Here is a 19,996-nt window from a genome sequence, read left to right as displayed (position 1 = left end):
CACATTTCCCGTCTCTCTGCTGCTGCAGTCTTTACGTTAATCCAACAACATTCTATTCAGCTTTGAGCCGTGCTGAAAGTATATACAGAATAATACAGTAATACAGAAAGGCAATTATGTCCAACCTAGTGAGGTAGCTGTTGTGACATTTACATAAAAATGACCAGGGTGCCTATTCAGACATGAGATAAAATGTCAAGTTTTGACTTCAGGAAGTTTCTGTACTCATCATCTCATAATTTTCAACAACCAGAAAACACTGTGTAATAACACCAGTAGAGGACATACATTTTCCACCATAGACATAGACATATTCTGAGCCATGAAAATCCATGAAATTCAGCTGTTTTGATTTTGGTAGAGAACATCACACAGCCGCTTTATATGTTTTAGATGAAATAGAGTTTCAGTTTTAACTGCAATCATTTTACTCTCAGTAGGACAGCCAACAGGCAGCACAGGCTGAGCGCAATCGATTGGCACAGTCTGCGCTGAGTAAGTTCCCCTTTTCTCTATGAGGAAGAATGTGGCTTAGAGCCAACGGAGGTGTTGCGGTGATCAGGCCATTCAGCCTGTTGCACAGTGGAAGACAAAAACACAGCTGCATATATAATCACAGCATCGTGGGTTGGACACATCACATAATGCGTGTTTGTTAAAAGTGTATGTGTCTGTACATGTCTGAACTATTTGCTGCTGAGTGTGTGTTTTCTCAAATGCACAAGTACCTCTGCTTATCTGCAGTTTAATAAAAGACTGAGATTACATCTGTTTAGTTTCATTTGTGTGTTATTTAAATACTATTAGTTTAACAGCTAAATATTTGAATTAGGAAACTATAAACTATATTATTCATATGTAATAAAGAGCAGATGACTATAAATGACAATACGTCAACATATTTAAAACGTATGACTTAAGACTGCAAGCAGCACTCCAAGGTGGTGCTTGTGAGTATTTACAGCTGCAAGATGGGTGTATATTTGATTGATTTCTATCAACTACAGTGGCTGTGTTCACGGTAGTTAAAGAATAGGTCAACCTGTGCAAAACTGTGGTTTATTGATGGGTTTTTTATGGGTTTAGGACGACCTTCTGCATAAAGCTCGAAGTCATATCAGGTTTATTTGTTGGGTCTTGATCTCAACCATGACAACAGGGAGAAGGTCAACGGTCACATTCTCGTCGCACTCTGGACATTTTACTGTTCCTTTTATTTTCTCAGAGAAGGAAAATGGTCCCCTCTTGTGGTAGAAGCTAATGGAAATAGTTGAATAGGCAGCAGTAGGTTCAGCAGGTTGTTCTTACAGGGTCTTACAAAAGCGACTCATCTGAGATACTTCAAACTAATAATAATAAATGAAGATTCATTTTTAACTTTCAGCTGAGTAGAAGACTATAAGTCACTTAAAAAGTCTACAGGGCCTTCATATATGGAGCAGCTGCTACACTGTGATGACATGACCACTCAACTTCTAACCTCTGCAGTATGGGACTGGATTGTCCCAGTTTCCTGTGTCCAGGCAGATGAGGTGAGACGAGCCGACCAGCTCGTAGCCACTCTGGCAGCCAAAAACAACCTCACCGCCCATCAGAAAGTTGCTGCCGTCTCTGTGACCAAAGTCTGGAGCCCCAGGGTTCTCACACTTTACTGGTTCTGGGCGGGGGGCACGTACACACATAACAAATGGGTTCATATATGGGTTCAGATAAAATGTGGATATGGACATGTAAAAATTTCTGCATTTTCTTACCTGTGCAGTTTTTGCCGTCTCCACTGTACGGGTGGATACATGTGCAGGTGTAGGAGCCCTCTGTGTTCTGACAACTAGCGTGTTCATCACAGTCAGATCCCAGAGCACACTCGTCCACATCTGAAAACACACAGACACACACAAAAGCACAACGCAGATATTTTATCATGTAAACATTCCAAGCATTTCCCACAAATCACTTATTTAAAATTACCTAGACAGGCTGGTTGACTCCCTCCCCACTTTCCACTGTTGCTGCAGTGCACTTTGGTGTCTCCCAGCAGGTAAAAGCCAGCATTACACTGATAGACCACAGCGCCGCCAGCATGGAAGTCCGTCCCCTGAAACAAGCCATTCTCCAAAGAGCGAGGAGACCCACAGGACACTCCTGTGATACACACACAGAGGAGAGAGGCATATTATCGAGGCTCTCACTCTCACAAGCTCTCTACCTCTAGCTGTATCATTTTACTGGTATGTCAGATGGATAGTACAGTAACAGCTTGCATACATCTGCAGCAAGAGGAATATGTGGAGGCTGTATTGAAAGATTTATTTTGTTAATTCTTCACAGTAGAAAAAAATTGTCAGCGATTGCCAGTGATTGTTTCAAATTATGCTGTAGAAAGCACAAGTCAACATGTAAGGATTTCTGTATGTAAACAATAAATAACCCATTGTGTTAGTATTCACATCTAAATTATTTTTACATGCTTAGAGATCTTTTAAATTACTTGAATTTCTTCAGCTAAAACAGGTGAAAAAATATGTTAATATCTGATTTATTTACATTTCAAATCAGACAGCAGTTTGTGTATATGCCTTACGTTCACAGCTGGGCAGAGGATGGCTCCACTCTCCTTTATTTTGGCACTGCAGCACTGGCTCCCCCAGCAGGTAGAAACCGGGATCACAGGACAGCTGGACTTGGGCCCCGGGGCTCACCTCCACAGTGGAGGCATGCAGGTGGGGCACTGCATTCTCCAGCTTGGGACAATCTGGAGAGACCGGGAATGGTTTTCAGTGTTGTTTCAGAGAAACAAACAGAGTCGGGCAGGGCAAGTTTAAAGTGCCAAACTGTTGTTATTAAGGTAAACCAACTGAAAGGTTTTATACCCAAATGTTAATTTCAGAAATTTATTTGAAGTTCATCATTCAAAGTAATACACGATTAACATCTGTGAAGCTGCTCTTACCGGCACAGAAAATGCTGTTGAGGTTTACTTTGACTCGGCCCACAACGCCAGTGAGGAAGTCTGGCCAGGCGAGGACGTTCCCTATGTGGGTCACATGGGAGGCTGGACAGCTGCTGGCCAGGACCTTGATCTACAGTAGAGAGGAGGGGATGATCAGTCGGTATGGCATGTAAAAATATTTTTCATATTCATGTAAATATTCCTGTTTTACGGCTATGGTTTCATAGTTCAAATCTGCCTACTTTAACAGCCAGTTTGTATATTTACCTGTTGAGGCGTGAGAACACGATCCCAGATGTTGAGCTGGCTGATCGAACCGACAAAGGATTCGACAGGGTTGAAGCCTTCGCCCCTCTGATCCTGGTCCTGACCTAATACCAGAGCCCCACCACCTGCAGGGCAGATGTTAAAGATAAAACGTTAACCAAAGCTCACTGAGAAATTATTCTCCTTTTCTACGGGGCGACTATTTTTACATCAATGAATATGAGAATCTTAGATACTGCTGATTTGTTCAGACACAAAGACATCCAACATAATTTCATAATGGCAGACCAGGTCGAGGATAGCACTACACCTGGGATAGTGGTGCCGACTGACAGGCCTTTGCCTCCATCTGAGGGCTTCCCGTTGATGTAGATTCTCCAGTCACCATCCCAGCTCCTCCAGGACACTCCAATGTGGTACCACAGACCAGTATTCACTGCAGGACAGTCAGTGATCCGCTCCTTACCGTTCACATACAGAACCCATCTGAAGAGCAGGAGAACCACGGGGAGACGTAAAAATTATCCTTACAGTATGAAATAATACAGTGTGTGTGCATTTACACTCTCTTAACTCTTTGTATTTCACTGACCCGTTGTAGTCTATGAGAAGGAAAGCGTTGTCGCTGCCCTCCACAGCGTAGGAGACAGGTGTGCCATAATTAGTTGTGTCCGATGACTTCATCCAAAAGGTGCAGGTGATCTCTGTCAGCGCCGGCATCACTCCATCCATCATAACATAACCATGTATACCAGACACCTCAAAGTCCAGGTTGAAGGCAGAGGACATCTCTGATAGCACAATAAAGAATGATAAGGTTAATATGCTTTTTCCTTAAATTAAATTACTAATGACTGCTTTATCTTCTTCTACATGATTGGTCTTGTCCTCATTTGATCAGTTATAATTCAGTGATTAAGTGACTACAAATCCAATGCAGTACTGACACCTTTAGGAACCTTACATGTAAACCGAAAAGAAAAAAATAACCAACTCCCTCCCAGAGGAACAACAACAGCGGTGTGTATATGGAGATCACATGCATAACATTTAGATCAGTTATCTCTCTCTTCCTCCTATCCAGTTTCCGTGGTGATGAGTCATCTGTCCTATAGTACCTGTCTCACACCTGGTTCCGTTGAACCCAGGGAGGCAGCGGCAGGTGTAGGACCCCAGACCGTCCAGGCAGCTGGCCCCGTTCACACAGGGGTTAGGGTCACACTCGTCCACGTCCACCTCACACAGGCGGCCACGGTAGCCCTCCACACATTGACACCTGGGAGAGAACATTACATCATAACACATGTAAAGAGCACCAAGACAGTTACAAATAGTGACGGGCTGCCACTGCCCATCAGCATCTTTATTACCTGAAACTGTTGACAGCATCCAGACAGGAGCCTCCATTCAGACAGGGGGCGCTGTAACATTCATCGATGTCGACCTCACAGCGATCGCCTGAGAAACCCACTGCACAATTACAAATGTAGCCACCTGTCTGGTCCTCACACACACCTCCATTCAGGCATGGGTTGGAGAGGCACTCGTTTATTTCTAGCTCACAGCGAGATCCTACGGAAATGAGAAAAGACAAGAAGGAAAACCTTAGCATTTCTAAAGTGATAATCACTCTATTCAAAAATGTATACAGTAACAGTGGACAGTACAGAATGAAGTGAGAGGTTAAGGCATTGCATAATATTTATCCAATGTTATGCATGCTGGTTTGACTGTCATCATGAGGAAATGAACTGTGAAACTGATATCTAGAACGGAAACTAAACCCAGTTCTGTTTTCTAACCTGTGAATCCGGCAGCACAACTGCAGGTGAATTTGTTGACCTCGTCCACACACACGCCTTCATTCAGACAGGGGAAGGAAACACACTCGTTCACCTCCGCCTCACACAGAGAGCCTGAGATAGAGTATAAGGACAACCGTGAGATACAATATAGTGTGTGACTGGAGTTTGTGACAGATTTAAATTATTGTTGGCTAATGTTTACATGTCATGCACCTAATAAGGCTGATGGAGACACATGGCCAGTTAACCTCATTTCTAAAAATTTTCTTTGTGAGTATCATCAACAATGGTCCCATACCTAAAAATCCAGGCTTGCACTGACACTGGAAGTCTCCCATACCGTCCTTACACAGGCCTCCATTCTGGCACGGAGCAGAGTCACACTCATCAATGTCAATTTCACACTTGGCCCCTGAGAGAGAAACACACGGAGGGTGCATCAACTAGTCATCTTAGCAATGTCACAAACAACACAAATGTGATAGAGATAAATGTTAATAGTCACAAATGTCAACATTGATACAGTTGTTTAAGTTTAAGTTGTTCATATGCTAATAAACTCCGCTAACTCTGCTAATTAATGCTTGTAGGAGTGGTGGTTTACCTGTGAACCCAGGCATGCAGGTACAAACATATCCTGCCCCCACCTCCTCACATGTGCCCTTATTTTGACAGGGATTCAAGAAGCACTCATGGAAAACCTGCAGAACAGCATAACAGATCATATAAAAATAATGTTTAAACTTTTGTTCAGTCTTTTGGTTGATATTTAGTTCAATTCAAATATTCACATTACAGGTGTAACTGTTATATTTGTCCAAGTTCGGTCATTTCTATCTATTTCGGTTAGAGGACTTTGGCATTGTTGTAATTATATAATAGTAGATGATGACACAAATTTATCCTCTTGCATGAATATGAGTTAAATATTGACCGTATGTAAACTTACTTACTGTAAGCTTAATTACTTAAATATTTAATTTATAATAAAACAGGAGGAGTTATATTATGCATATATTCATTTATGTGGAAATGCTGCTGTTGTCATCATCAAGTTAGTTGTCGCTATTTTGCCTTTCTGTGTCTCTAACGCATCTAATTAAGATGCCCCGCGCTGGGTCTTGGAATATTTGAATCCTACATTAATGATAAGATGTCAGAAATAATCAAAGAAAGGAAAAAACTAACCTGACTGCTTGCTTGGTAGTCCTCACTGACCTCCACCTCTGGAGCAGCAGTCACACTCTCCTCCTTGGGTAAAAAACTGGAGCCAAAACCTGACAATGACACCCAAAACAAATACAGGCAATGTAAGCAAAGACAAGTTGGAAAAACACAGCAAAGATCTTTCCCCTTGCCACCAGACTCGCAGACGGTTGTGATCTGTCTGAACAAAAGCCTGTATTCTTATTGAGAACTGGCAGCATGTCCGAACCAATGTTCATTCCCACACTTCAGACATGCAGTGTTATTCATTTCCATTCTGCAGCAGAGCAATAAAAGTCATATTATTTCCATTTCCCACTGATCCCGTGCAGTAATTCCTTTTCCAATTGGACTGAGCTGTCACAATGCAGATGAGACAACTGGAGCGATGGCAGCAAGTTTTGAAACTGTAGCAAAGCTGTCACACAGACCGCCTGACACAAAACGGTTTCTTATAGTTTGCACTCGGCTGACTTCCCTTGGCACGTCCTGCAGAAATTTAACATAAATTATTCTATATGCCAACACTAAAACAGAAGACCGCCTGGTGGAAATCTGCCAAAATTTGCATTTGTCAGTGTACAGAGTTAATCTAAAGTGGAGCTACGTGTGGAACAAACTACAATGGTGCAGTTTTAGTTTTAACTGACATCATTTCCAATCAAGAATTTGTAGCAGGACTTGAAAAAGGCTGCCTCTACTTATGCCAACAACTACTTCATATTCTATATTTGTAATTAATTTAGATGACTTTGTAGAGATGGAAAGTCTTTGTTCATCACTGTCAACAAAGCCCCAATAAATCTACTTTGTTTTCTTCTACGGGGGTGAACTCTAACGTCTGACAGTTACTACATTTGTGTTTTTATCTTCTGAAGAATATGTAATGTCGGATACTGTTGTGTAATTGCATTATTGCTGGGTGACTGGGATTTTTGCAGGACACTTACTGGAGCAGTGCTGTATGGTGGTTGCCCCAATAACAGTGGTGGTCCCATAGAAGGGACAGGAGAGGCAGTAGGAGCGGCCATGTTCAGGCTGATAGTAATCTCTAGGACAAGGATAGCAGGGAACCAGACCAGTGCGGGAGAAATGACCTGCCGAACAGGGGACTGCAAGAGAGCAAGACATTGGAGAAAAAAAGACAAAGACAGGAAAAGATTTAATGGAGCAAAATTGTTTAAAAAAGAGGTATTTTGCTGGATGAATAGTCCAACAGCTGGGAGCTCCATATTTTTAAAGGTTATGGCTTATTTTTGTATTTAAACTGGGAAGCTCAGGTAGCAAAAATGTCCAGATTTATCATCCAACTTTAAAGGTCAATCATATGAAATTTCCTAGTGGGAATTTATGAACACATTGCACACTGATGCCAAATACTAACAGATACATTTTTGGTTACAGGCCGGGGATTATATTTGTTTTTGTTACCTAGCAGCTTTTAGAATAACTTCAGAATGAGTAAGTTAAAATGAGCACTTTGATAGGACATTAAGGGAGTGCACCCCACACTGTCAAACTGTATCACCTCCACACTCTGTTTCGTCCACCGCTCCTCTAGTGACGGTCGAGGTCTCGTCAGGACAGACGAGACACTCCCTGGCGCCAAAACCAGGCTGGAAGTGACCCAGCGGACATGACTCGCAGATCTCCAACCCGTTCACAGAGTGACTACCAGGTTTACACTGCCCTGCAAACACCGGTAAGTCACCACATCGTCAGCAATGCTCCGACACAGACAGAACAAGGCTGAGGTCTGACTGTGTGAACTGTCTTACCTTTGCACTCGGCGACGCTGCGGGAGTGCAGGTAGGCCGTGGAGGTTCCCTCGGGGCAGGACTTACATTCCAGCTGACCCTCCTGGTCCTGGTAGGAGCCCAGCCAGCAGCTTGCACACTCATTATGTTCCAGAGAGAAGTATGTTCCCACTGGACATTGGACTGCAACAGCACACACGATTAGTGATTTACTGGTAAACATAAAACTTTTACAAGAGTATTAAATATTCTTAAAATCAAATACATTTTCATGCATTTCATATTGTCATAAAGGTTAGTAAAAGCTATTGAGTTATAGGCGGGTGTGCCCTCCACTCGATCCCCTCCCACTCACCACACATTCTGCCTTTGAGCACTGAACCCGGCCTGCAGGACAGGAAGGCTTTCTTGCTCTCCAGAGATTTTGGATCAGCCACAATCATCTCTGAGGACACAGAGAAGCTGGACAGCGGCTGCCTGGCCAGCGTTCGCTTCAGACGGTTGGTCAGTTGCTCGAGTGTCCGCAGGAGTCTCCTCTGATTGGCCACTTCTATTGAGTCGTTCCTCGAAACGGGCAGAGGGATGCTTGCTGGGAGAATGGACAAAGACCGATGACTAACAACTGATGGTAGTGAATATAAAAACCACACAAAGAACGGGGAAAAAACACATGCAATAACATATACATATGTCCTCAGCACTGCAAAGCTCAATAATCCCATCTAATATACCTGTGATGTTGAAATAAATCTGGATTTTTTGGTCTCTGGTGGGTCCTGTGATTTTTCGGTGCCTCTTGGAGCGCTGGTGGCGTTGCATGCTGCTGTCTTGCTGCCGCCTGGCAAGCTGCCGGGTGCCTGTGGCAAAGCCTGACTCAAAGTAAGCATAGTCCTGGGTGCCCTGAGGACTCCAGCTGTTGCTCCAACCCCCAGGTACTGACAAATGACAAGACAGGGTGAGCTTAAATATACATACATTCCCTTAAAATACAGGCGTGATATTTAGAGAGAGTGTATTTTGTATCCCACCAATGGAAAATCCGTTCTCGTAGTCATAGTTGTACTCCAGACACTGACCCTGTGACATCATCTCCAACTTGCAGGAGACATCTTCGGTGCTACAAAGGTTGGGGAGCTGTGGAGAAGAAAAGAAGCAACGTGTGTCTTAGAGTTGATTTACAGCCAGTCTGCGGAAATGTGTATATGTACAAATCCTCACCATGCTTCCCAGTTTGGTGTTGAACTCCCCGGTAAATGACTTGACCAGGTCAACATCATCACAGCGAGATGCTTTAAACAACATCTCAAAGGGCTTGAAGCCGTTGTTTGCTATACGGTTCACTGTGAAAGACAGAAAGGGTTTTAGAAAGCACAGTGTGTTATTTCAGCATGCAGCACAAGTGTGCTTGAATGTGTTTTTAAGTTAGCCAAAACCTAAGAAACAAAAAATATGGGTGCACCATTCAAACACGCCTGCAGTAATGAGATGTACATGTAAGTGATACTGCAGATTAGACAGCAGGTAACTAAATATTTAAAAAAGAAGTAACAGAACTCCTGTGCTGCGCGCACCTGAGCAGTCGGGTCTATCTGGAGAGTAGGGAGGCTCCCACATGCCGTTGTAGGCACAGAAGTAGCTGTGCACTGCATCCTGAGTGAAGCTGTAGCCATCTTTACAACGAAGAGTACAGTTAACGCCCTCCTCTTCATCAGAGCAGATGAACTCTCCATTCACAGGGACGTAGGGCTGGTCACAGGTCGTCCCTGGACACACACACAGTATACGATACCTTCATGGTCATGTTGGAGTGCAATATTTCAAAATAGCACCACACATTTATATATTTTCTGACTTGTTTGTTTTACATTTAAAGCTGCAAAATATTTCAAAAACACAGTACATTCATACAACAACATTCAATAAAAGATATTTTAAAAGCCACAATGTGTATGATAGCTCTGTACCTTGCACAGTGATGGTGAGGTTGCAGGTGCGGCTGTTTCCAGCAGCATCACTAGCCGTGTACTGGACCAGAGTCTCTCCTACTGGGAACTGGGAGCCTGGACTGTGGCTGCTGGTCACTGTGAGGCGGCCGCCTGATAGAGACACACATTACAAAAGTGGTGGTTATACATATAAAGTACACTTAACACATATGTTGTTGTGACTGTAAAAACAACATTATCAAAATAATAACCATAGTATTAGTTATTGTCTTTTTTATTTTTAAGTGTCACTGGCCATTTTAGCCTATTTTATCTGATAACTGAGACAAAAATACACCTTTTTGGAGCAAATATTGCAAACACTGATCCAAAAGATGTCCAGCGAAAGTGTAGGTGGAGAAGAATCCAAAGTAAAAAGACAGCCCTAAAATAATCAGGAACGCTGGAATTATTTCCAAGATGAAATATACATTTGCAACCTTGAAGACTGCATCTTATTTTTCTCTTGTATTTGCTTTTAGAGGAGCATTATGTTTGCAGATTGAGAGTCTTTCCGTGAGGCAAATGTGTTACTCCAGTTATCCTGCAGAGGGAAGCCTTTGCTTTACTCAATGTTCCAGGACGAAATGAGTCACTCTTACTAAACCAGAGAAGTTACGTTAAGTGGTGATATGTTGACATGGGAATGGTGTGTCTGGGCATCGCAAAGCAGCAGAAAAATCTTGGGACTCAAGGGGGAAAATTGCTATAGTCTGGTTGGCTTAAAAAAAAAATGAAAATGAAGAGAGTGATGGATAGAGACAGCGGCGATGAGGCGAGTGTATGAGTGTGTGTTTGCACATGTGAGATTGTGTAGGTCTTGACTGCAGGCTGACACACAGGCTGTGAACAAAAAAAGTTGGGAAGACATCTGCACTGTAAGTTTAGGGGACGAAGATTTGAAAAAAAAAAAAAAGAGGAAGAAGGGAAAGTGAGCATTCGACCTTTCATTTCACTCCAGTCCACCTCCTGCGTGAAACATCATTCTAACAGGGCTGACACATGTCTGGCCTGCTGGAGTCTGGTGTCTCCCGTTATATATAGCCTGTGTGTGTGTGTGTGTGTGTTTATGTGTGTGTGTGTGTGTGTGTGTGTGCGTCTGCCGAGTCGTGACTATATATAGCGCTGGCATCAGGGTGTGAGCCTGGAAAAACAAAACACTGACGTTGAAGCAGCACTGCGCTGACGTCGTGTGGCCCAAAGCAGCCGCAGCAGTCTGTTATTACAATGTGTGTGTGTGTGTGTGTGTGTGTGTGTGTGTGTGTGTGAGTGAGTGAGGGTGCACCTCTGCAGACAGGTGGGGAATGAGCACGCCGGATCTGGGCAGTGAGACTTTGAGGTTGAGGCCTGTGTTTGTGTGAACATCCATGCCTGCCTGCGTTTCTGTACACACACAAACTCATATCTAAGCCACATTAGTGTTATTTATGTGTGTGTGTTGAGCCAGAGCCAGTGAATTACATGGGCCTGGCTGCAGGCTGGAGCCTTGGAGAAGTCTGGTTTGTTGTCTGTCACCACGGCTATTTGGCTACAGCTAGAGCTCCAGGAGAAAGCCAGACAGCTCCATGATACTTAGTCCACTTGGCAGATTGGCCTTGATGCACTCCTTTATTGCAGTGAGTGTAGCAGGGTGGCTTCAGCTGAAAAGAGAGGCTAAAGCATTTCATGCTGAATCCTCACAACAACCAGTTTGTGCCTCTTGCCCTCTTTAACTGCCCTGGGATAGGAAAATGAACGTCTCTGAGCTCAAGAACAAAAGTGATTGCGTGGCCCAACTTAATTCTTTTGGAGACAGAGCTGCATTAGAAGACCTACTAAAAGGAGGTCATGTTCATCAACACCTGGGTCAAACCTTTGAGAGGTTCAGTAGGCAAATGTGGCCGCAGTCATACACCAGATGAATGTGTTGCAGGTGACGTTTTTGTTCAGTGTCAAAGCAGTATGACTGTCATAAAGTGTACAGACAGCGATTAATACCTTTAATGCTGTCACTCTGATTAAGAATCAAAAATGATGATCTGATTCATAATTCAAAAACATTTAACTCCCTTTTGAGTCAATTTCTGTGTGTGCTTGCGTAATTATACAAATGACTGTGATAAATGTGAAGAATGATTGCGGATTCTCACGAAAGAGCAATTTTCATTGCAAAAACACCTGCTTCTCTCTGCTTCGCCCGTCTGTTTTGACAAGAACAACCTTAACAGACATTTTGACAACTTCATCTGCCCACAAGTCCAACTGTCTATCACACACTTAAAGACGCACAGTCAACATCCTCTCACCATTGGACCATATGTGTCCAGTGTCTTTCACCATTATTCACAGAAACACACACACACACACACACAAAGCCCTATCCTGATCCCCTTTTTCCAGTCGGAAAAGATCCTGTTTAGCCATCATCAGCAGAGGAAGAGGGTGGAGCCGAGTGGAACAGAGGAGCAAAAGAATAAACCATCTACGGAGCTGCTGTCTGAGAATGGAGACCAGACATACCTGAGTTGTCGGAAAACTGCGGCACCTCCCAAACGACTGCCGTCTCCGCGTCTGTGGCCTGGACAGTGGGTGGCGACCTGCACCTGTCAATCACTGGGGGCTCCGTATCTAGAAAGGAATATAAGGTTGTTAACGCCTCATGTCCAGGTGGAGAACACAGGATGAAAACAGCACATTTGTGAACATTACACATATGAATAGCAGCCTTTTTAGCTTCTGCAATAGATTATAGCAAAATTAGAGAAACAAAGTTGAGAGCAGAGTGCTACACTGTGATCTGACTTCTTCTATGCAGCAGAACAGCACAGAGTGTCAGAGGGCACGAGTTAAACACATGTCTCTAATAAAAAACCACAACGTTCCACCACCATAATAACATATGGAAATGTTCATGGCTACCATGCTTGAGGTTTTTCCCCCCTGACTGCTGTGATTATTGAGTCGCTGACATGGGACACCCCTGTTTTTTGCTCTCTGAAGTAACCCTGTTTGGCACCTGCTGGACGGGGGACGAGGAGGGGGTGAATGAACTCCTCAATTAAATAACAGTTTCACACTAAATGACAGAAATAAGCTGCAGCACAGGGGCACACCAGGCGGTAGGGTCTCCACTGATGGATAGAGAAGCTGCCCTGTAATTGTGAGGCCACTGGTTTGGAAAACTGACTTTCTGCTGTGCCGCGCATCTCAGCCAACTGTCTTTAAAGTAAAATTCTGACTCTTTACTCACGTTCACGCTGCAGCCGATTAAAGTGACTAAAGACACATTTTCTTGATTTAACACGTGAAGTGTAATTTTCTACTCCGCATTTGCTTTCAAATCGCTGTCACCTTCAGCTGATTATCACGCTGAAAGATGTTGATTGCCCCCAGTTGAAACCAGTCATTTTTAAGACTGAACACATGTTGCTAATCACCATAGATTTGTGGTGTGCAACAATTGTGATGCTTGTGGAAATGTTTTGTCTGGCAAAGACCTGTAACTGATTAAAACATTGCTCAGCAAACAGTGAATCTGAGCAAAAAGCAGCGGAGTGGGTGGATTCAAGTTTGCCGGATTTCTCCTAATTGATCCAGAAGCTGTTAAAAGATTTGTTATTGGCTGTGTGTTCTTTTCTCTTTTTATCTGTTTTGATGTGGACCACAAAGCAAATATTGTGGCTTAGAGTCAACAACCTGCTCATAACTTGTATCTGAATGCTTAAATCATCATTATTATTGTATTATTGTCATTTCAAAACTTTTTTGCCTATTTATTCTTATTTTTTATTTTATTTCTATATAGATTTATCTCTTTTATTTTGCCCTTTTCAGTTGTTTTAACGTCCTCGTGCAGCACCTTGTCTCTGTGTATGAAACATACTTTACAATTAAAACAGCCTCATCTTGCCTCAAACTGGAATTTCTCCCCCCTGCCATGAAATCACATCAGTGATCTAAAACATATTTCAAACGTATACGAAGCTGTCCAGCTATCTGTACTGTAACTGAGCCAGCATTAGCACGGTGAAGAAGACAAAACAATAGATAGAGAAACCAAAAAACTGACATCACTGTTATTAAGGAGACACCTCAGTCATACGAGACGTCTTGATGTCTTTTTCTTTACAGCCAGTATTTGTATAATTTTTATGTGAGTACAGAGTCTGAGACAATAAGACAATACAAACTCTCCAAAATGCAGGCTTTAACCACACAGGGGATACTACCACTGAGATCTGAAATGTTCTAATTCTAAACATGAAGTCTTTATATTTGCCTCTGTTAATTCATTTTTGTAGTTGACTGAATTCTAGAAAAGGTGTTAAAGGTCATCAAAAATGGAATTAAAATAACCTGCAGTGTGAATGAAGTCACCAGAAGGATGAACTCACCAATGACAGTGACGGTGAAGGAGCAGTTGGCCTGATTCCCCGAGCGGTCAGTTGCAAAGTAGGTGATGGTTTCCGTTCCAATGGGGAACAGCTGCGGAGGGGTGTACACTGGCTTCACCTGCACCGCCACCTGGTGGAGGAAGAGACTGACTTAAAACTGGACTTAACTTAAAGCAAAAGCAAAAACTTTCAATCCTTGAGTCACTCTGCCGACTGAAATGAATTAATTCTCAAATGAGCATGTTCAAATAGTCAAAAGTAACGTAATTTGAAGTGAATTGGAGTGAATGATAATAAAACATGACAATCTTTAATGAAATCAACTTATAGCTACATCTGATTACTTTACACTTTTTGGTAAAGTATCCAACCTCTTCTTTGGAGTTGTCAGTGGCAGTCGGGATATTCCAGCTAACGTTGGCGGTGCCGCGCCGCTCATCCGTCTCTGCAACGAGGTTCCCGGGACACTGGACCCATGGTGGTTCAACATCTGACGAGACACGGAGAAAAAAACACACATTTTAGAGGACGACAAGCAACTGGACTCTGCAAGTGCTTTATCTGAATCCAGCAAGCTTAGATACAGCAAGATTCAAATATCCTGTATGCACTGACCTCAGAGTGCTGCTTGTTATCACCGAGGAAGTAGATGTGTGATGTCATGTGACCCATGACCTCTTTAATCACACACTCATTATTGGTCATTAGTGAATCAAAGAGAGAGTGCACCACTGTCATTGTTCCAACAAGACCAAACCCTACGGACCTTACATTTATACTGCACATGGTTGTCCTTTATCTCTCGCCACCCATTAGCTCACCAGCAGGCAAAGAGCACAGGTTAATACAGGGAGAAGTGACATGACATGTGAAACATGCTCTACATCATTGTCCAAGCCATCGTACTCAAACAAAGGCAAGTTTCATCTTGGACACATTCTTGATAATCAGTAAAACAGAATCTAAAGCTGTAACTGGTAAACCCTGTCAGTCCCAGCAGAAGATCTTTAAGTTGCTGTTAACTTAAACTCTTAATTGCTCCAGTCATAACAAACAAAATGAGGTTGTTTACTGGTCCTTGTATGCTTTAAAATGCGAAATGCAGCACTAAAAGGCAGATTTTAACCTGGGTTTAAAGAGTTAAAATCATGCCAAATGCTGATACTATTGTATTTACTGCCAGACACAGGACGGCAGCAGCATCGAGATTTGAGAAACATTTCCAAGATCCCAAACAAGCAGGAAAAAGTCTGGTTACAGAAAAGAGAATATCGAGTTCTCTCAGTCTCATTAACACTAAAATCGATTTACTGCTGAGCAATGCACAGAACATTTATTTGCCTCAGTAGGGGTCACTGGCTGATGGGGAAACCCTCTATATAGAAAGAATGTCAGCCTATTCGACCAGCGGCAGCTAACCAGCCGCCATGACCCTTGGCTGAAACAGCATCTTCTTCCATTTTCTCATTCTCCACACAGCGTGTTGTAATAATGTGAATCCAGCACGCTTCAGTTCAACTCAGTTCGAGGCGGCAGTAAATGAGCAAATCTCCCATCGATCGGCAGTGGTCATGCCTGTTACGTTGTGTAAGAGAGCTGTTCCCATCTGGACCTGATGACCCATCCACTTAGGCATCCATCTCTGCTAAACACTAACACACTTAGGCTCCAATCGGCTCCATTAATCTCCATAACAAGGCAGGAATATTTCACTTTGGGTGTCATCAAGAAGTGAGAGTGAAAACAAGCCAGAAGCTCACAAAGAGAGCTTTCACCTTTGTAATAATGCTCTATTTCTTGATCTCCCCCTAATGTGCCACACTCTTTCTTCTATCTATCTATATACTATTTAATCTCTCTTCCTTCTCTACCCTTCCTCCTTACTTCAGCCCCTTTGTTCCTCGCGGGATCAGAAAAAAAAATCAACTTCTCTCTACCACGTCATCATAAAATGGCAAAAGGTGACTCATCCCGCCCTTTCACCTCCCTGTCAGCACTACCCCTCCATTCGTTTTCATCTTCATGGCACCTCTTCCTCTCCTTAACAACAGCAGTTCCTTCATTAGTAAACTTTCACCGTGAGGAAATGAGGGGATTGAGGACATTCGAATGGAGGCAGGCGGGGCTGCTCTGCACCACCTGTTTCACCTGCGAGGCATCTGGAGGGCTGCAGTCTATTATAACGATCACTAGCTATGAGAGCTCGGACATGGTATGGTTTGAGTTAGTGACCCGAGGCCTGCTTCAAAATGGGGTTAGTGCCATTCTCACCATTCACAAAGCGGAGAAAAATGCAGAGAGGGGGAATAGAGAATGGAAAAACTTCTCCCTCCAAGTTTCCTGCTGTTCTCTTTTTATATCTTCCTCTTTGTCCACGTAGTCAGTATCTTTCTTTTTTTCTCTTTTTACAATCCTTCTCTTCTGCTTTACACATAAACCTGCATGTTACAAGTGTCATTCACTGTTGGCCTTGTCACAACAGTTTCGTGTATGTAATTCTTTATGAATAACAAATTGTCATTCTTATATTTCTGTTTGTATACAGTATTAACAAACAATATCTAAAATATGAATTACTGGACTTTAGATTTTTGGTCTTTGGAAAAAGCCAGGCTGACTGTTTCCCCTGCTTCCAGTATTTCTGCTAAGATAATCAGCATCCAGTTGTAGTTTCGGATATTAGAGTGGTATAAATCATCTCAGCTGAGAGAAGAATAATTTCCTACCTTTGCCTGCCGAAGTCTTGACCTCCGACCTCATCATATCTAACATCCTTGTTGTGACCCAACAAACGACTTACAGCCCTTACAGCTGACCCCGATCTCTGACCACACAAAGTGAAAAAATGAAACACATGTACAGTTACCTTTACAAACAGCTTTATGGATATTAGCTGTCCAGTTCCCAGAGCCCAGGCACACCGCCTTCCTGTGTCCTTGAAGAGTGTAACCTTGACGACAGCTGAGCAGACAAGCAGAGCCCGGTGACGCTGCCCTCTTCCCACAGGTAGGGGGCGACAGCAAGATGTTCTTCAGGGTCACGATGGGGGGGCAACGCACCTCTGGGAACAGAGAGGGCGAAACCCGGAGATGAATCTGATATCTGTTATAGTTTATTTTGTTACAGACCAAAACTATCAAAAGCTTTTAGAGGTTTTCAGGCATTTATTGCGCTTTAATAAAATCCGGCTTGCTGCTCAGAACTGAAAGATGCAGCCAGTCTGAGCAGAAAAGAGAAGAGAACAGGCAAATAAACATTGTCCAAGATCAAGTGAGTGTTTCCTGTGTTGTTATGTGATAAAATCATACTTTCACCTGGCTCCACTATATACACCAAAAATAAAGTTATTTTTATTACAAAAAAACCCCACAAAAACAACAAATATTTGGTCAGAAATCAACTTATGCAAGCACTGACCACAGGACTCACACACTAGAAGCTTTTTATGCATTTTTGGGATGCAGGCCAGCGCAGCTTTCATTCGATGACAGATAGATCATTCTCTGCTTCTCTAACTCCTGTTCTCCTGGCTTTAGACTGTAGGAGCTATAAAGGGAAACTCACTGAGGGGGAGATTCAACATGGGACATTTCAATCAGAGGAAAAAAAATATCTCAGCATCCTCTCAGGGAAGCCGAAGTCCGATCTTGTTTCACCACAGTGCAAACAAACACTAAAACAAACCACTCAGCTGCAATGGCAGCCCACAGAGTCCTCTTAGCTGCGTTAAAGAGGTAACGACAGTCTGCAGAGAAACTCTGAGACGGTCAAACAAACAAGCTGTAACTCAGTCCGAGCACATGGGGAAGGAGATGGTCGTTATCGATAAACAGAGAGGGTTTTCCGGAAGCGGACGGGTTGGGTTTTTAAATAGAGCAGCTAGCTGGTTGGCTGGAAGTGAGTCAGCGCAGGCCAGAGGTTTGTGGCTCTCACACTGTCTCTTTTTTGTGTGCTGGTGTGCCTGACCTGGGTGCTCTCTGTGGTGGGCACGAGTATTTTGACTTAACGATCAGTTCTGAAGTGTGTGGGGAACTTTGTGTGCATGTGTATATGTGGTGACTGCAGTTTTGCCATGAGAAAGGCTCTGTGCAAATACGCACCATATGTTTCACCGCTGTGCATGTGTCAGAGTCTGTTCTCATGTGTGTTTACATACGTGTGTAAAACCACATGTTTTTACATAGAAATACCCATATCATGTGCTATTAACTTGATAAATTCTCTGTTTTTTCAACCAGACAGGAATCACTAAACAAAGGTTAATAGGAGCTTACAGTTAAATACAGCAGGGCTATAAAAGAGATGTAATGCTGGAGAAATCTGTTGAGCGTGATTGCGTGAACGCAGGCCCGTGCTATTTATCATGGGAAATAATGCAAATTGAGCAAACAAAAAGAGAAATCTGAATCATCACCATAGATGAGGGAATCACAAGCACATCATGACAACAGGAAATTCTCCATCTTTTTCTGGGTGAGAAAGTGGTTTAGAGTGATGAAGGCTTACCCACACACCGAGGTTGGGGTCCACTCCACTGGGAGTTAGCCTGGCAGGTGAGCCTGGAGTCTCCCTCCAGCCTGTAGCCCCGCTCACAGCCCACCTGACACTCCGCTCTGCGGGAGGCGCTGCTGTCACTGCACCGCAGGACGCCATGCTGGGGCCGAGAGAGGGGTGGGCAGGAGCGGACTGCGAGTTGAAAAACAACTATTACGTACTGTACTTAGCCAAAGACAATAATGTTTTAGCCAATTTAGAAACTTACAAAAAAAGAGACAATATTTAAATACAGATGACTAAAACAAATGCAAACTGTGTGTTCATTAATAACCAAAATCTTAACTTATATTTTCCTGTTAAATACAAGGTTTAACATGTAAACACAGGTAATGTGTATAAAGGAGGAGAAATCAGTAAATCATCTGCTGGAATGTACAACACTATTATCATCTTCAGCTCTAACTATCATTTAACTAAAAGCGTGAAAGTCCCTATGAAATAAAAGACAAATTCCTGATGTGTGCCTGTTGTGAGTTAGGCTGAGGTCTAGAAGAGGGTGTGTAGTGGCTTATTTCTCATCTCCATCCATAGACAGACAGGCAGTTCAGAGGAGACCCCCTCCCTCAGGGCTTAACTAGCTGGGAGGTCCTACAGTAGGTGGCGAGGACCAGACTTAGTGTAACACATACAAGCAGACGTATGTACACACACTCAGAAAATATATACCCAAAGCCACTACTATAAATCTTCAACACACACCCTGGAAGATTCAGTGTCTTGGTATTTCTCTGAGTCACACTGTTGCCGTCTTTCTGTTAAAACTGGCACTTTATTTCTTTCTGCTTTGTTGCACACTTTTGCTTCCTTCCATGGAACCTTCTGTCCTTCCCTTCCTCATATCCTTTCTTCCTTCCAGACCCTACTTTTCTTCCTCTCAACATCTGGCCTGGCAGAAAGCAGTAGTCTCTCTGTAAATGTTGATTCCTTGTTCAGTCTAAACACACACAGCCTCATTTTGGCTTGCAGGAGATCCGCGACCAATCAGTGCAACTCGTTCTCGATAAGTCGATTTAGTGCTCCATAAATGTTTCCTAAGGTCTGCTGACATCAGAAATGAGACATCAGGCTGTGATGGCTTTGACGAGCAGCCTGTAGC

General features: G+C 43.1%; 1 protein-coding gene across 7 annotated transcripts in view; it reads right to left on the bottom strand.

Moving 5' to 3' along the window:
- The window catches only part of svep1 (sushi, von Willebrand factor type A, EGF and pentraxin domain containing 1), a 96,492-nt gene that overhangs the window by 16,252 nt on the left and 60,244 nt on the right, over positions 1-19,996 (bottom strand). For 6 of the 7 annotated variants that reach the window (XM_046381528.1, XM_046381534.1, XM_046381529.1 and 3 more), the window contains 28 exons: positions 18,850-19,029; positions 17,210-17,404; positions 14,715-14,833; positions 14,344-14,473; positions 12,470-12,577; positions 9,950-10,081; positions 9,557-9,748; positions 9,204-9,325; positions 9,014-9,119; positions 8,717-8,920; positions 8,341-8,574; positions 8,007-8,168; positions 7,757-7,918; positions 7,179-7,340; positions 6,211-6,299; positions 5,627-5,723; positions 5,321-5,434; positions 5,020-5,133; positions 4,588-4,789; positions 4,336-4,493; positions 3,810-4,008; positions 3,528-3,703; positions 3,218-3,342; positions 2,951-3,080; positions 2,582-2,752; positions 1,969-2,142; positions 1,755-1,874; positions 1,481-1,657 (listed from right to left, as the gene is read on the bottom strand). In XM_046381528.1, coding sequence (XP_046237484.1) covers positions 1,481-1,657; positions 1,755-1,874; positions 1,969-2,142; positions 2,582-2,752; positions 2,951-3,080; positions 3,218-3,342; positions 3,528-3,703; positions 3,810-4,008; positions 4,336-4,493; positions 4,588-4,789; positions 5,020-5,133; positions 5,321-5,434; positions 5,627-5,723; positions 6,211-6,299; positions 7,179-7,340; positions 7,757-7,918; positions 8,007-8,168; positions 8,341-8,574; positions 8,717-8,920; positions 9,014-9,119; positions 9,204-9,325; positions 9,557-9,748; positions 9,950-10,081; positions 12,470-12,577; positions 14,344-14,473; positions 14,715-14,833; positions 17,210-17,404; positions 18,850-19,029 — 4,254 coding nt within the window. The remainder of the gene's footprint in view (positions 1-1,480; positions 1,658-1,754; positions 1,875-1,968; positions 2,143-2,581; positions 2,753-2,950; positions 3,081-3,217; positions 3,343-3,527; positions 3,704-3,809; positions 4,009-4,335; positions 4,494-4,587; positions 4,790-5,019; positions 5,134-5,320; positions 5,435-5,626; positions 5,724-6,210; positions 6,300-7,178; positions 7,341-7,756; positions 7,919-8,006; positions 8,169-8,340; positions 8,575-8,716; positions 8,921-9,013; positions 9,120-9,203; positions 9,326-9,556; positions 9,749-9,949; positions 10,082-12,469; positions 12,578-14,343; positions 14,474-14,714; positions 14,834-17,209; positions 17,405-18,849; positions 19,030-19,996) is intronic. The other variant, XM_046381535.1, reaches the window with a different exon arrangement.

This window comes from Scatophagus argus, chromosome 23 (genome assembly GCF_020382885.2).
Source record: "Scatophagus argus isolate fScaArg1 chromosome 23, fScaArg1.pri, whole genome shotgun sequence".
Taxonomy (NCBI): Eukaryota; Metazoa; Chordata; class Actinopteri; family Scatophagidae; genus Scatophagus; species Scatophagus argus.
The sequence above is the reverse complement of the archived record's forward strand: the minus strand, read 5'-3'. Positions and strand labels throughout refer to the sequence as shown.